The sequence below is a fragment of the Trachurus japonicus genome, chromosome 19 (genome assembly GCF_045865225.1).
Source record: "Trachurus japonicus isolate A0001 chromosome 19, Traja_1.0".
In the NCBI taxonomy this organism is placed as follows: Eukaryota; Metazoa; Chordata; class Actinopteri; order Carangiformes; family Carangidae; genus Trachurus; species Trachurus japonicus.
Genome location: NC_140925.1, coordinates 3675665 through 3690770, shown reverse-complemented (window position 1 = coordinate 3690770; position 15106 = coordinate 3675665). Strand labels below are relative to the sequence as shown.

The 15106-nt window shown below is 40.6% G+C and overlaps 2 protein-coding genes across 3 annotated transcripts in view; both read left to right on the top strand.

The window, feature by feature from the left end:
- trim16 (tripartite motif containing 16) overlaps positions 1 to 8393 on the top strand; it is an 11209-nt gene extending 2816 nt beyond the window's left edge. Inside the window, exons 2-6 of one of the 2 annotated variants that reach the window (XM_085760884.1) lie at positions 414 to 509; positions 1262 to 1495; positions 2142 to 2313; positions 2713 to 2808; positions 7064 to 8393. In XM_085760884.1, the coding sequence (XP_085617010.1) occupies positions 414 to 509; positions 1262 to 1495; positions 2142 to 2313; positions 2713 to 2808; positions 7064 to 7662 (1197 nt within the window). In that variant the 3' untranslated portion in view covers positions 7663 to 8393. The remainder of the gene's footprint in view (positions 1 to 413; positions 510 to 1261; positions 1496 to 2141; positions 2314 to 2712; positions 2809 to 7063) is intronic. The other variant, XM_085760883.1, reaches the window with a different exon arrangement.
- Positions 8394 to 8948: 555 nt separating this feature from the next.
- Positions 8949 to 14354, top strand: tvp23b (trans-golgi network vesicle protein 23 homolog B (S. cerevisiae)). Its single transcript, XM_085761325.1, has 7 exons — positions 8949 to 9010; positions 10312 to 10385; positions 10503 to 10647; positions 11412 to 11501; positions 11679 to 11804; positions 13121 to 13249; positions 13813 to 14354. The coding sequence occupies exons 1-7, from the start codon at positions 8999 to 9001 to the stop codon at positions 13837 to 13839; spliced, it is 603 nt and encodes a 200-aa protein (XP_085617451.1). The 5' UTR covers positions 8949 to 8998; the 3' UTR covers positions 13840 to 14354.
- The last annotated feature ends 752 nt before the right edge of the window (positions 14355 to 15106 follow it).

The window sequence follows — 15106 nt, the reverse complement described above, 5'->3', positions numbered from 1 at the left end:
TAAGTTGAATTTCTGCAGAAAATACAAAATCTACTTCAGTCCAAGTCCAGATCACATGACTGAGGTTCAGTTAAGACATAAAAGATCATTATATACTGAACTTTATGGAACAGTAATCTCAGCTCTGCATTTGTCTGGGCCTGCCCCAGGAATTCACGAACTTGAAACGCTGAATGCTTTAAAAAACCACAAACATCAGCGTGTAGATCAGGACGCTGTGGTGACGTCACCACAGAGTCGAGGAGAGGAGAGTAGGAAACAGCAGAGCAGAGTTTTCCTGGACAAACACAAACTCAGAGGTTTACATTTACAAGCTCTGTTAGGATCTGGCATTTTTTCTGCATGACAGCATTGAAGTGGGTCTGTGTTTGTGTGCTGAATCTGACATTTCCTCCTCTTCTTCTTCTTCACAGAAAGAGCTGAGGGGGAAACAGACTGAGATGGTGAAGACGGTGACAGCAGCAGAAAACGCCATCAACAAACTTCAACTAAACACAGTCTCCATTGAGGTAAATGACTAATCTCAAGCCTCATCTCACTGTGTGTGTGTGTGTGTGTGTGTGTGTGTGTGTGTGTGTGTGTCACATGATCGTCACAAGAGTCACGATAGAAAATGAGTTGGCAGTTTCTATTCATAACACCACAACAATCCTCTGGTCCGGTCTCAGAGCCTCCCAAACCTGAAAGGCTTCCCTGCGGTTTGGGAGTTAATCCATGTTTTTCATGACGTTTTTTGGGCGTTGGTGGGTTAACACTGCAGCGTCGCCTCAGAAAGGATGAAGGTGTAGTCATCCTCATGGGAACACCCTGGATCTTTGGCATTCAGAAAATTAGTTAAAGGGACAATGAGGAGTTTCTATTTGGTTATAAAAAAGTCTCACGTTAATGTGGATGAATCTCCGTTACCACTTGTTAATTGCTCCATTTTCGATAAATATATCGTTTTGTCTCTATCGTTATTTTGTTATTATTAGTGGTGGTGGAAATGATGGTTGAGCCGACCATCGTTTCTTTACTTTCGGTTTCGTGGCGAGTCATGAGAATAATGCCGCCAAATCGCCGTTTATGGTCGGAACTACGACGGTATGTGATCGTCTTCGAACCTCTGACTTTAAATCTTGATGAATGAAAACATGAGTCTGTCTTGCGCCGGTCAAAGAATTTCACGGTGCGGAGGCTCATAAATGTAGTGTGGAAACGCTTCGCTTTTCCAAAACTCCTCATTGTCCCTTTAATATTTAAAAAAACGCCTCCTCTGCAGCAATCGGTGACGGACGTCCGTGCGGTGATCGAGAGCCAGTTCGAGGAGCTGCAGGCGGTGGTGGAGCGGGCCAAGAGGGAGGTGACGGAGATGCTGGAGGCGGAGGAGAAGCAGGCGCTGAGGCAGGCCGAGGGCATCCGGGTCCACCTGGAGCAGAGGTGCTCCGAGCTGAAGAAGACCCAGGCCCAGATGGAGAAACTGTCCAGGAACAAAAACGACGTGGATTTCTTACAGGTACAGTAACAGCAGCAGGATGGAGAACTGGCATGGTCTGGTTCTTGGGCGAGTTTATTTATTGGAGAATCTGCAGGTCTTGAAAAGTCTTAGAAATCCACACAAGCATCAAAAAACCCAGCCAAAACAACTGAAAAAACAAATAGTTCTGAAATTTCCTGCTTCTTAACCATGTCCAAGTCGTGTTTAATGGTTAATTCATCATATTATCCGTTACAAACTGCAGGACAGAGCTGAACGGAGATGTTCATATGCACATACATGTCACTTAAAGCAGAAGTAAGCAGAATATTTGTGTTAATATAAGTCTTAAATAGTTCTATCTTCCGACAGCAATCACTTCTATAGAGTGTTTGATCTGAAACACGGGTCTGTCAGTCAGTCTGCTCTGCTCTGAGCCGAGGAGAAAACTTTCCTTGTATCCTACAACCTTTATCCAATGAGGAGAGAGAACGGCATAAAGGGGCAGTCCTCTCTGTGTGTGCAGTCAAGGGATGCGCGTGAATGTGGTGACGTAGGGACGAGGGCGGGGGCTGCTAACTCAATCGGCTGACAAGAAGTTAGCCAAAACCACCAGATCGCTTACTTCTGCTTTAATGTACTTGAACTTTATGATCTCAATCGAAACCCTAATTTTGTCTTCCAGGAGTACTCAGAGTGGAAGAAAGAAGCCACCGACATCTCTCTGCCCGGCGTCTACATCGGCCTCATGGATCGACTGCACTCCTTCAGCCGTGTGATTGTGGACTCGACCCAGGAGCTTTGCTCTCTGCTCGTCTCCTCCTACATAGAGAAAGTCAAAGAAACCTGCAAGAACGGTGAGAAGCAGTGCAGCAGCAGCAGCAGCAGTCGGAGGGGAAACCTCCAAAAGGCTCCGACAGTAGCTGCTATTATCTGCACATCTGGGCGTGTTCACACATGTGAAGAATTTTCCGGCCGTGTGTCATGTGGTTGGACTTAACCTGACATAACATGTGTCTAAATATGCAACACTGATTGGTTAGCAACGCATGTGCTTCATGAGTCACCTCATTTGAATGTGATGGAAATAAGGTCACACACACACAGGTGCAGGAAAACAGATAAGACTTGTTTCCCTTGATGCATTTCTGTGCCACCTGAAGACAAACTGAGCACGACTCAATCATCACTGAACTGTCTTCACTCATCAATCATCTGTCATCATCAATAATCCGTGTGTTTTCTGCCTTTTACAGACAAAATGGGAATAAAGACGACGGTTCATCAGATAGTTGCAGCGAAGCAGAACCTGTCGATACCGAACCCAGAGACACGGGCCGACTTCCTCAAGTGTAAGTGTCAAAATATATTTTATTAATTTAGTTGAGTTGTTTAATATATTAAAACTCAACAGGGGACTGAAGTTAGACTGAGTTAGCAACAGGCACAACACACAAACTCTGATTCATCTGCTGTTGTGTTCTCTGTTTATCAAACTAAACTCAACTAAACTGAAGTAAACTCAACTAAATCCAAGTTAACTAGATAGATAGATAGATAGATAGATAGATAGATAGATAGATAGATAGATAGATAGATAGATAGATAGATAGATAGATAGATAGATAGATAGATAGATAGATAGATAGATAGATAGATAAATACTTTATCCCGAAGGAAATTCAGACTTAACAACTAAACTAAACTAAACTAAATTCAACCAAGCTCAACTCAACCCAACTCAACTCGACTCAACTAAACTCAGCTAAACTCAACTACTCAACTCAACCTAACCTAACTCAACTTAACAACTAAACTAGACTAAACTCAACTCATCTAAACTCAACTATTCAACTCAACCCCGACTCAAGTAAACTTAACAAAAAAATAAACTAAACTAACCTAACCTAACCTAACCTAACTAAACTAAACTAAACTAAACTAAACTAAACTAAACTAAACTAAACTAAACTAAACTAAACTAAACTAAACTAAACTAGACTCGACTCGACTCGACTCGACTCGACTCGACTAGACTCAAGTAAACTCAACTCAACTCAGCTAAACTTAATAACTAAACTTGACGCGACTGGTCCAGTGACTGGACTGGACTGGACTCGACTTGACTCAAGTAAACTAAACTCAACTCAACTTAACAACTAAACTCATCTAAACTCAACTCAGCTGGACAGAAATACAGGGTCATACAGGGTTGTTAAAAGTCCCTATATTCTCCATCAATCGACATATCAATCAATCAATTTGTTTATTTCGGGCATGTCAATTTAAATCATCATCATCACACTTCATCTTCGTTCAAATAATACAATACACATGGCCGAAAGGGCATCTTTTTGTTTATATTCAAATTTTTTTGCATAGAAATAAAAAGGTAAATAAAACTAGAAAAAACATTTCCAAGAATGGAAATGGTGTGAATGCTTCCAGCAATGCTGAATGAGCTGAAGAAATTGTTGAAAGAAAGAAAGAAAGAAAGAAAGAAAGAAAGAAAGAAAGAAAGAAAGAAAGGAAGAAAGATTGAAACAAGAGAGAAAAAAGAAAAGGACAGAAAGAAAGAAAGGAAGAAAGAAAGAAAGAATCAAACAAACAAAGAAGTAAAAAGACAGAAATGGAGTGAAAGAAAGAAAGAAAGAAAGAAAGAAAGAAAGAAATGGAGTAAAAACAAAGGAAGAGAAAAGGAGTAGAAAGAAAGAAAGAAAGAATCAAACAAACAAAGAAGTAAACAAACAGAAATGGAGTGAAAGAAAGAAAGAAAGAAATGGAGTAAAAACAAAGGAAGAGAAAAGGAATAGAAAGAAAGAAAGAAACAATCAAACAAACAAAGAAGTAAAAAGACAGAAATGGAGTGAGTGAAAGAAAGAAAGAAAGAAAGAAAGAAAGAAAGAAAGAAAGAAAGAAAGAAAGAAAGAAAGAAAGAAAGAAAAAGAGAGAGGGGGATGATAGATAGAAAGAGGTAGATGGATGGATGGATGGATGGATGGATAGAGAGGGAAGGATTAGAAAAAGTTACGTAAAAATACAAATGAAGGAGTAGAAGAAAGAAAGAAAGAAAAAAGGAGACAGAGGGGTTAAAAAATAGGGAGGGAGATAGATAGATAGATAGATAGATAGATAGATAGATAGGATAGGATAGGATAAGATAGATAGATGGATAGGATAAGATAGATAGATAGATAGATAGATAGATAGATAGATAGATAGATAGATAGATAGATAGATAGATAAATTCATGAGAAAAAAATTAATTGGAGATGTTTACATCAAAAGTATAAAATAATTGAGAGGCTGATGAATTTGAGCTGAAAACCTGTGTGTGTGTGTGTGTGTGTGTCTGGGTGTGTGAGTCTGACGGTCTCTCTGTCTGCGTGTACATGTGCAGAAAGCCACAGAACTCCTCTCTCCCTAATGATCTGATTGATTGGCATCCTGCCCTCAGAAGTTACCATGGCGACTACCATGCTTACATTTTACTGTGTGGAACAGTGTTGTGTTTGTGTGTTTGTCTGTTTGTGTATGTGTGTGTGTGTGTGTGTGACTGTGTGTGAGTGTCTGTGTGTGTCTGTCTGTGTGAGTGTGATGCCTGTGTTTGTGCGTGGACATCCTCTGTCAGTCTGGTTTATCATGTGTGTGTGTGGGGCTGTGTTTAAAAACATCTTAACGAGCGGCCAGGCTGCACCTGCACTGTAGACTTTGATAACGAGCTGGCCGCTACAGCTGGACCAACTGCACACAGAGCAGAGCAGAGCAGAGAGATTTGAGCTCTGAGCAGCTTCCCAAAACAGCCCAGAAAAAAGAGAACCGTAACTCTTATCAGAATGTGGTCCTCCTGACCATCTGGGCAAGCAGACCTTCCTGAGCACATTGATGTGCATTAAATGTTTGTAGGGCAAAAACTTTTCTCAGGGTCGCAAGGTAGAAAAGGGGGGCATTTCTGCTTTTCTAAAAAAATCAGCTCCTACTTTTCTATTGAAGTGGATGAGCCACTGGAGCGGATCTAGCTGCACAATTAGGCTCATAGAGACAATTCTGTAAGTCTGTCTGCTGTTTTGAACACATTAAATGAGACACGACAAGTGTGGCTACAAACCGGTGAGGAAATCATGTGTCTAGAGTTTAATTTGTGGCCGTGCTGGCAATTTATCCAGACAAAATCCTGAATGTTTTTTCGATCCCTCTCACTCTAACGATGATGTCACTCACTCTGACCCAACCCCATACACACTCATTGAAAAGTGTGAAATTTGTCAGAAATCCTCATGTGCTTTTAAAGGATTTATCTCAAAAACGGTACAAGCTATGAAAAAGTTGTAAATACAGGATGAATACATTAGAAGTTTGTCTACAGCTCAGAATTTGAATGAAGTCTCTAGCTGAAAGTATGTGGACGCTTTAAAGGCTGAAAGAAGTAAGAAGATTTGAAGAGTTTCAAGACTGTTCCAATGCATTCTCTATGGGGAAAAAAAAATCAGAAATAGTTGAATATTGCAAAAAGTATGAATAGTTGAAAAGAGAAAAGACATAGCACACCTGTCCCGAAAAGGCTGAACATTTTGATATTTGAATTGTTGAAATAGCACAAAGTATGAAGGACTAGTTACATGACGAAGAAAGGCAGAAAATGGCCGAACCGAATAACAATAGTGTGAATGCTTCCAGCATTCACACTAACTAGAGAACTTCCTCTCACTCAGTAGATTATTCAGATCTGTGTTCATCACTGTCTGACCTCCGACCCCTTCGACAAGTTCAGTACAAATCAGCTAAGTGTTTTTTTATGTAATTAGATATTTTTGGCGAACAAAATGGAGGATGTAATCATGGCGACCTTGGTTTGTGTCCAGGGCCGTTGTATAGGGGAGAAAGGTGATGATAATTCTAGGGGCCCAGCGCCCAGTGGGGCCCATAAAAAGCCCCAGTAGTCTAATCTTTGTATGACTGATTTATTCTGTGTAAGACCCTGGCTAATACTCACAGTACACTGTAAAAACTCAACATCTTTCCAAGAATATTTGTCTTATTTCTTGTCCAAATGTCTAATTTCTAGTCAAAACTAATCTCTTTCCACTTAAAATAAGACTCATTACCTAAAAATTAACTTGTTTTTAGATAATTTTCACCTAAATTCACAATAAATAGAAAAATCTGCCAGTGAAAGTAAGTTTTTTGTGCTTGTAATAAGGAAGAAAAACTTGCTCCACTATCAGATTTTTTCTACTTATTCCAAGTGAAAATCTGCTTGAAAGAAGTAAAAAGTGTCTAAAAACAAGCTACTTTTAATATGATGTGTCTTATTTTACGTAAAATGAGATTTGTTTTGACTAGAAATGACATTTTGACTAGAAATAAGACAAATATTCTTGCTAAGATACTTGAGTTTTTGCAGTGTAATGCTGCATTAGCATCAAAACAAAGAAGGCTAAATAAAAAACGATAATACATACGTAGTCTAAGAAAAAAAAGGAAAAGTTAGGGGGAGGGGCCCACTTTAGTATTCTTTAAGGGGGCCCAGAATTCCTAGCAACGGCCCTGTTTGTGTCTGTTACATTCCTGTGTCGAACTAACATTATTAAATCTCTCTCTCGCCAGACGCCGCCCCCGTGAGTTTCGACGCCGACACGGCTCACAAGTTCCTGCGGCTGACGGAGGAGAACAGGAAGGTGACCAACACGACGCCGTGGCAACACCCGTACCCCGACGTGCCCGAGAGGTTCGAGAACTGGCGCCAGGTCCTCGCCACGGAGAGCTTCTACCTGGGCCGCCACTACTTCGAGGTGGACGTCAGCGGCGAGGGCACGCACCTCGGCGTCACCTACAAGAGCATCGACCGCAAAGGCGGCGAGAGCAACAGCTGCATCACGGGCAACGACTTCTCCTGGTGCCTCCAGTGGAACGGGCGCACCTTCTCGGCCTGGCACAGCGGCGTGGAGACCCCGCTCAACGTGGAGAAGTTCACCCGGATCGGCGTGTACGTGGACTACACGAGAGGCCTCCTGGCTTTCTACGGCGTGGAGGAAGCCATGACGCCCATCCACGAGTACCAGGCCGAGTTCCTGGAGCCGCTGTACCCGGCCTTCTGGCTGCCCAAGAAGGAGAACATCGTGGCCTTGGTGGCGCCCGGAGAACCGCTGCGGCTCAAAAGCCCCTCCCCTCCCACCTCGCCTCTAAACGGAGCTGTGATCTCATAGACAATAACTCAAGAAGAGACTCCTCATCAACCTCAGAGTGCTATTTAAAGCAGAAGTAAGCGGAATATTTGTGTTAATATAAGTTTTAAATAGTTGTATCTTCCGACAGCAATCACAAGTGTTTGGTCCGAAACACGGGTCTGTCAGTCACTCTGCTCTGCTGTGAGCCGAGGAGAAAACTTTCCTTGTATCCTACAAGCTTTATCCAATGAGGAGAGAGAACGGCATAAAGGGGCAGTCCTCTCTGTGTGTGCAGCCAAGGGATGTGCGTGAATGTGGTGACGTAGGGACGAGGGCGGGGGCTGCTAACTCCATCGGCTGACAAGAAGTTAGCCAAAACGACCGGATCGCTTACTTCTGCTTTAATAATAAAATAAACTCATCATCAGGAATCTATAAAAGGGAAAATATGGAATAAGTTTTACTTTATCCACGTTGTTTACAGTAGATTATTTTTGTTACAGAACACAAATGATGAATTGATTCTCCTTTTTATCTCATGTATATTTGGGCTCAAGTCATATTTATACTCCTCCTGTGTAAGTTTGGGACTTCTGTTACTGTACTTCTCATCATCACACTGTGAATTCAGAAATGCTTGATATCGTCTGTGTCAAATAAAAGTTTTTATCTTCATCTGTTTTTATTATTTTAAATCATCTGCTGGATAAATGAATTTTTAAAAAAAAGCTTGTAAGTCCAAGGTGAATAAACCCGGTTTGTCATTTTGCTGTCATTCTGTAATTTTCCTGAGTGTCTCACTGAAATGCTGCTGTTGATATTCCAGATGTTGCATATTCAGGGGCCCAGATGTGTGTGTGGAACACACAAACACAAGACTGTGAAAAAGTTTAGATACTTTAGATCAGAGAGTAGATTAGATGTTGGATCATTCGTTTAGATTTGTAACACAGGCGACTGATTGGTCCCAGTTTCATACAACACTCACATACACACACAGGGAGTGGACTGGTTGTAATTATCTCATTCAAGGATTCAAAATAGTTTCGTCACGTCATGTTTCAGCCCCTTAAAATCAAATCAAGATGTTGGCGTTTTCCCACAAGGCTGCGTTTTATTTTGAAAATTGTTTACAGTGACACAGTCCATCCTGTTCTTAGATAATGTAGCCTATATAAAAAACCCCATTGAAAATAAAATAAAAACAAAATAGAATAAAATAAAATAAAATAAAATAAAATAAAATAAAAAGTGACGCTACAGTGACATAACGACGTACGTGGCACGTATCGGTCAGCTGACTCCGACGCACGCACAGTGACGTGGTGACGTGGAGCTGAGCATGTAAACCGGAAGTGGCTGCTCCTGTGTCAACATGATAACAGAGGTAAGAGAGACACTTTTCTAACGTTTTTATTTATTTTATCTGTTAATATGTCAAACTGTAAACGAGGCGTCAAGTGAACTGGATAAAAATGGACTCTTTCTTTATTTTTCTAGCCCAAAAATATGAAAACAGCTGAAGCTTTTACAGCTGTCGTGCTAAATGTTGCTAATCAGTTAGCATGCTAGTTTCTGTAGCTTTTACACTGTTTAACGTGGCTCCACTTTATCTCTCTTAAATCCACACAACTGTGCAGTTTACTGATGTTTATGACATTATCACATTATTGTTTCAGTCTGTGACGTGTTTTTAAACTTTAACACGGAGGTAGATAAAGTTTATCTGGGTAAAGGCAGCTGGGGGAGGCTAGCTCCGCTCCTGTTCTGTCGTTACAATCATCAAATAAAACAAAAAGACTCACAAACAACATGATGGCAACACTTCAGCTGACAAACTAGACCTTTAATGTACATTTATCCGTTTTAGTTATAGTTAGTGAACGTTTCTAAAAGGCTCAGTTAGACAAGTCCCATCGTTTAGCTTCTATAAACTGGGTTTAAACATAAAAACAAATTATTGTTCTGTAATTGCCGAGATCCTCATTAGCTGTTCTCTACAGCACAAATTACAGTCTTACTGGGGTCCACATTTCAAACATACATTTACAATCATGGCATAAATAAAACAAGTCAACAAAACGTTACATTAAGTCTTTACAATACATATAAATTATCACCCTAAATCAAAAAATAGTTGTTAGCAGACATAAGTGTTTATCAACATATAACAACAACAACTCGTACTGTGACATCCATAATGTACAAATAAAAAACTTTAAGCAGCCACATTACAGTCTATTAAACAGCATTTTTTTTATTTTATTTAATAAGTTAAATATAAGTTTGCAATAAAGCTGCAACAATAATCAATGATAAATGTTAATCAGTAACTGGTTTGTCAATCACATAAACGTTTCTGAAACGGAATATCTTTGGATTTGATGATGTTGATCAATCAAAATAACAAAGAGGAACACATCCCATTAAACTGTGGTAAATACTAAGAGTTTGTGACGTTCTATAGAGAAAATAGTTGATTAATTAATAAAGAAAGAAACTAATCGCTGCTCATAGAAGATGAGCAATAAAGGAGAGAAAAGGATGAGGAATCTACAGAGCAGCTGTCACATAAAAACATATGTTTGTTACAAAGCATTAAGCCACATGATGAGTCCAGTTGTAGCTCAGATGGTTTTGCGAACATGTGTCTCTAAGGGTTAAGTTTCTTCCTTATTGATCCCTCAGGATACCAATGATGAGGACGTGTCTCTGTTTGATGCGGAGGAGGATGCAGGGAAAAGGTCAAAGAAAAACATCAAGTACGTTCACACACGACTCCGGGCCCCGCGAACACGAGGATCATTTGACACTATTTGTTTGTCATATATACAATATTAAACTGAACAGTATTTAACGTGTTGAAACTCTGTGTCCAGACACCCGTTGGCGAGTTTCTTCCACCTCTTCTTCAGAGTCGGCTCCATCCTGGTCTACCTGGTCTGTGAGTGGGTCAGCAGCGGCTTCATCGGCGGCATGGTGACGATCATCCTCCTGCTGTCATGTGACTTCTGGACAGTAAAGGTGTGAAGGATGCAACAGATTCTCTATGTGAAAATTAGATGATGTTGTTGTTGTTGCTCTTTGTTAAAGGACAATTCCGGGCAAATTCAACTCGGGGGTGTATTTTCCTAACATTTTAGGTCTAGAAGAAGGAATCTGAAGATTTTCAGTTTAATTGCTCCTGTTTTGCGGTAGTTGTGTCTGTCCCCGCATCGCCACGGCAGCGATGAATGGGAATAGATTGAAGTTCCGCTGCTTAGGCTGTTTACATTCCTCAAAGCCGCATTTTTTTTCCACAGACAGCGTCAGATGGAGACTCAAACATGCACCGAGAAGTCTGTTTACTTCAAGCAAGTCAAGAGTTGATATTCCTGTGTTTATGACACAAACTGGAGCTTCCGACTGCACCTGAACACACCGAGCGTCAACTTGGGTCTCGCGCGAGACTCTACGAGACTTTGAATTAGATCTAGTTTTACAAACATGTCGGCTTGCTTGAAGTAAATAAACTTCTGGGTTCATGTTTGAGTCGCCATCCGACGCTGTCTGTGGCTTTGAGGGATGTAAACAGCCGAGAAGCAGCAGAACTCCAATCCGCTCCCATTCATCGCTGCCGTGGCGATGCAGGGACAGACACAACTACCGCAAAACAGGAGCAATTAAACTGAAAATCTTCAGATTCCTTCTTTTAGACCTAAAATGTTAGGAACATACAGCCCCGAGTTGAATTTGCCCGGAATTGTCCTTTAATATTTACATTTGTATTTGTATTTGTGCTCTGGCAGAACATCACGGGGCGGTTGATGGTGGGACTCAGGTGGTGGAACCAGGTGGACGATGACGGACGAAGCCACTGGGTGTTTGAGGCGAGGAAGGTGAGAGGTTATTACACAACAACCTCTCACTCTGTACGAGTCTGATTCATGTGCTAGTGTGTGGGCAGCTCTCTCTCTCTCTCTCTGTCTCTCTCTCTCTCTCTCTCTCTCTCTCTCTCTCTCTCCCTCTGGTATTTGCAGACGTCCTAACTGTGAGAACATCCGGTTTTCTTTCAGGGCACTGGGAAACAACAAGCGTCAGATTCAGAGTCGCGGATCTTCTGGCTCGGCCTGATCGTCTGTCCGGTCATCTGGGTCATCTTTGCCTTCAGCGCCCTCTTTGCTCTCAAGATTAAATGGCTGGTAGGTCCGAGCATCTAGAGCAGCTCAATGTAAGACTGTGACCAGAGCTGTTTGCTGCGGTCAATATTCAAAGTACTGCATTAGGGCTTGGCGATATGAGAAAAAAATCCTATTGCGATGATTTGATATCGATATACATGTCACAATATAACTCAAATCACTATTTGTGTCAAGTTTTTTCATGTTCCCTTATACTCACAAGTGAGATTTAAAGATATCAGAAGGTTATTTGTGATTAAAATATTTATTTTCTGTCAAAAATTGAACATGACACATGTAATGATGAACATACAACAGTTTCAGTTAAATAAAACTGACTATAATATAATATATACAGTAAATACACATATATATACAGTATGTATTGGTTATTGACTCTACTGTTATCAGTTATGCTCTAAGGTAAAAAAAAAAAAAAAGACACTACATGTTAACGATGTAGTAACAGAAGGAAATGAAGTGGATGAAGCTGTTTACATGCCCAGCGCGGATTGTGCAAAAAGCTCGATGTGTGTCCAGGAGAAAATGAACCACTCCAGCATCTGTCCTTAAAGGGATAGTTCAACATTTTGGCAAATTGATAATAACGAATGAGATAATAACGAACTCGTAACGTTGTGTTATTATCTCATAGCGTGGTGAATGTGCAGGTCACAACTTGTCCACCAGAGCGTTTTGGAGTTGTTGGATTGTGTATTTGATGAGTTTGATGAGGGAAACCAAGAAATCCCATTAGCCTCCGTAGCGTCGCTCTGAGCAGCTCACGGCTCTGCTCCACCGTTCTAAAAATAGCTTGCACCGACAATTAAAGGTAACAAACCTACTGCTATGACTATAGGGATTACGGCAATGGGCCGTCTCCATCTTTCAGACTCATCTCCTCCTGGTTTAGTTTCTGCTTCTGTCAGGACGGTTGTGAGAGTCATAGCGAGGTCTTTTAACGTTCGTAACGTCGGACGTTATTAATCCACAGTACGTGTTGTAGCTGCAGCTCAGTGGGAACTGGAAACCTGGATGATGCTGAAAAGCCACTGACTCTGTGATTAGGAGAGAGCGGTGGGTGGAGCAACAACAGGCCAGAACACAAAACAAAAACATAAACATGATTTGTTGCTGCAAATAAAATGTTTTAATGTGAATACTGCGGCTGCACTATTATTGTCGGTTAGATCAGTGTTTCAGATAAACATGATTCCTTAGTCTCTGGAGACGCATTGGGCGATTTTACGAGTACTTGTCTCCCATGACACTGTGGTATAATTGTGTTATTTCTCCATTATGAAATGATGAATGTGTGTGTGTGGTCTTCCTCTCAGCCCATAGTGATCATGGGTGTGGTGCTGCAGGGCGCCAACCTCTACGGATACGTGCGGTGTAAAGTCGGGGGAAAGACCAGCCTGAAGAACATGGCCACCAATTACTTTGGACGACAGTTCCTCAAACAGGTGAATGAAGCTCAACACAGTGAATAGTTGTTGTTGCTGGTTCGCCACTGAGTCTTAAAGGGATAGTTCACTCAAAATTGAAATTTCACTCATTATCTACTCCCCCTCATGTGGACTAAGGGCTGGGAGAAGTTTCAGAGTCCTCCGTGGCTTCTCTGAGTTACAGGGGGTCTCGGCACCAAAAAACATCCAAATACCTCCATGCTGCTCGTAAGCTCCTCTTCAAATTACTTCCGCTACAAACAAGCTTGAAAAATAGACTTATTTAATTTTTTTCGGAACAATTTCGCATTTCGGGGCTTCAGTACAAGACGGACATTACATAGGAGCAGCATGGAGGTATTTGGATGTTTTTTGGTGTGTCTTTTTGTTACGAAGACAGTTGGTATCCATTTGCAACCGTCATATGGACATGCACTGCTACACCGAGACCCCCTGTAACTCAGAGAAGCCACGGAGGACTCTGAAACTTCTCCCAGCCCTTAGTCCACGTGAGGGGGAGGAGATAATGAGTTCAATTTGAATTTATCCTTTTAACGTGTGTTTGTGTTTGTGTTTTGCAGGCGCTGTCTAAAGAGGAGGAATCATAGAGTGCTGCTCTGCGATTTGAACACGTTTTGCATTATTCTTAATGCTATATTATAAAATCTTCTTTTAGCGAGTGGATACTTAGAGAGAAACCTTTTTTTTTTGTTGTGCAACCTGACCTGACAATAACAGACTTTTGAGTTTTTCTTTAGAATCTGATGTTTGAGTCCCAACAGAGGCCGTTTCCACAGAGAGGTCAGAGGTCAGAGGCCTGGTAGCTGTTTTTCATAACTGAAGCTGCAGCAGCAATAAAACCTTCACATTCGATGCATGAGTGGGAACAGGGTGTCAGTGTTATTTAGTTTTAATGTGTCCTTTAGTTTGTGTCGTCATCGCCTCTTTACTGTTTCCTCTTCATGATCATTAACTACAAAAAAACAAATCTTTTGTGTTTGTATCATAGACACGTTTTAAAGTAACAGTGTAAAGTATTTGAGGAGGTTTGTAAATATGTATGTAAGAAACTATGTGCAACTTCTTCTTTTGTGCAAATACATTTGTAACATTTTCCCAACAGTGTGGAGGTTTTTATTCATGCAGATTTTTGAAAACAATGACTGAACCTGATGAGTTTTCTTTGAGGAGTTGAGGACAAATCTGCTTTTTTATTATGGAGAGTATAAATATATTTAAAAAGACAGTATGGAGGTTTCTGTTTTTTGAATTTTATTGGCTGAATGATCAAGTTGGACAAATGATAATGGAAACTTTTGGCTGCTGCCTTAGATATTTACATTTTTCCAAGTGTGTTTTTGTTTCACAACAGAATTGTTAGTATTTGCATTTCTTACTTGCATAAAACAAAAAGTAACACAAACAAAATGAAAAGTGCTGCCTTTAAAATCACACTTTTTATATGTATTGGCAGAAAAATGTGCATGAATATAAAAGGTAAAAGGCAGCAGAATGAGTTCTTTATCTCCATCTACAATCCTGATATTTGACTTTAGAATATAATGACTAACAATATTATTTTAATCATCTATTAATCTATTAACGTATTTATCAACTATTAGTCACTCTGGGTGTGTGTGTAGGTTACACAAGTGACCCACAGAGGTTTGTTGGTGTCACTGCAGGTTTCCTCTGTGTTTATTTCACACTTTTTTTTTCTTTTTAAACAAATAACTACAAAGTTCCGCGTGAGAGCGTGAAATAACGTCATCAATCATTATTATTATTATTGCATTATTATTTGTAAAGATAGCACTGGTTTAGTTCGGTTTAGTTCCAAAACATTCAGGATTCACCCCCAGATGAACACGGAAG

Bases quoted from the DNA above. Each gene is read 5' to 3' on its own strand.
- tvp23b (XM_085761325.1), top strand. The intron at 11,502-11,678 runs GTGAGAGGTTAT...GTTTTCTTTCAG, and splicing joins GGGTGTTTGAGGCGAGGAAG to GGCACTGGGAAACAACAAGC. The intron at 11,805-13,120 runs GTAGGTCCGAGC...TCTTCCTCTCAG, and splicing joins CTCTCAAGATTAAATGGCTG to CCCATAGTGATCATGGGTGT.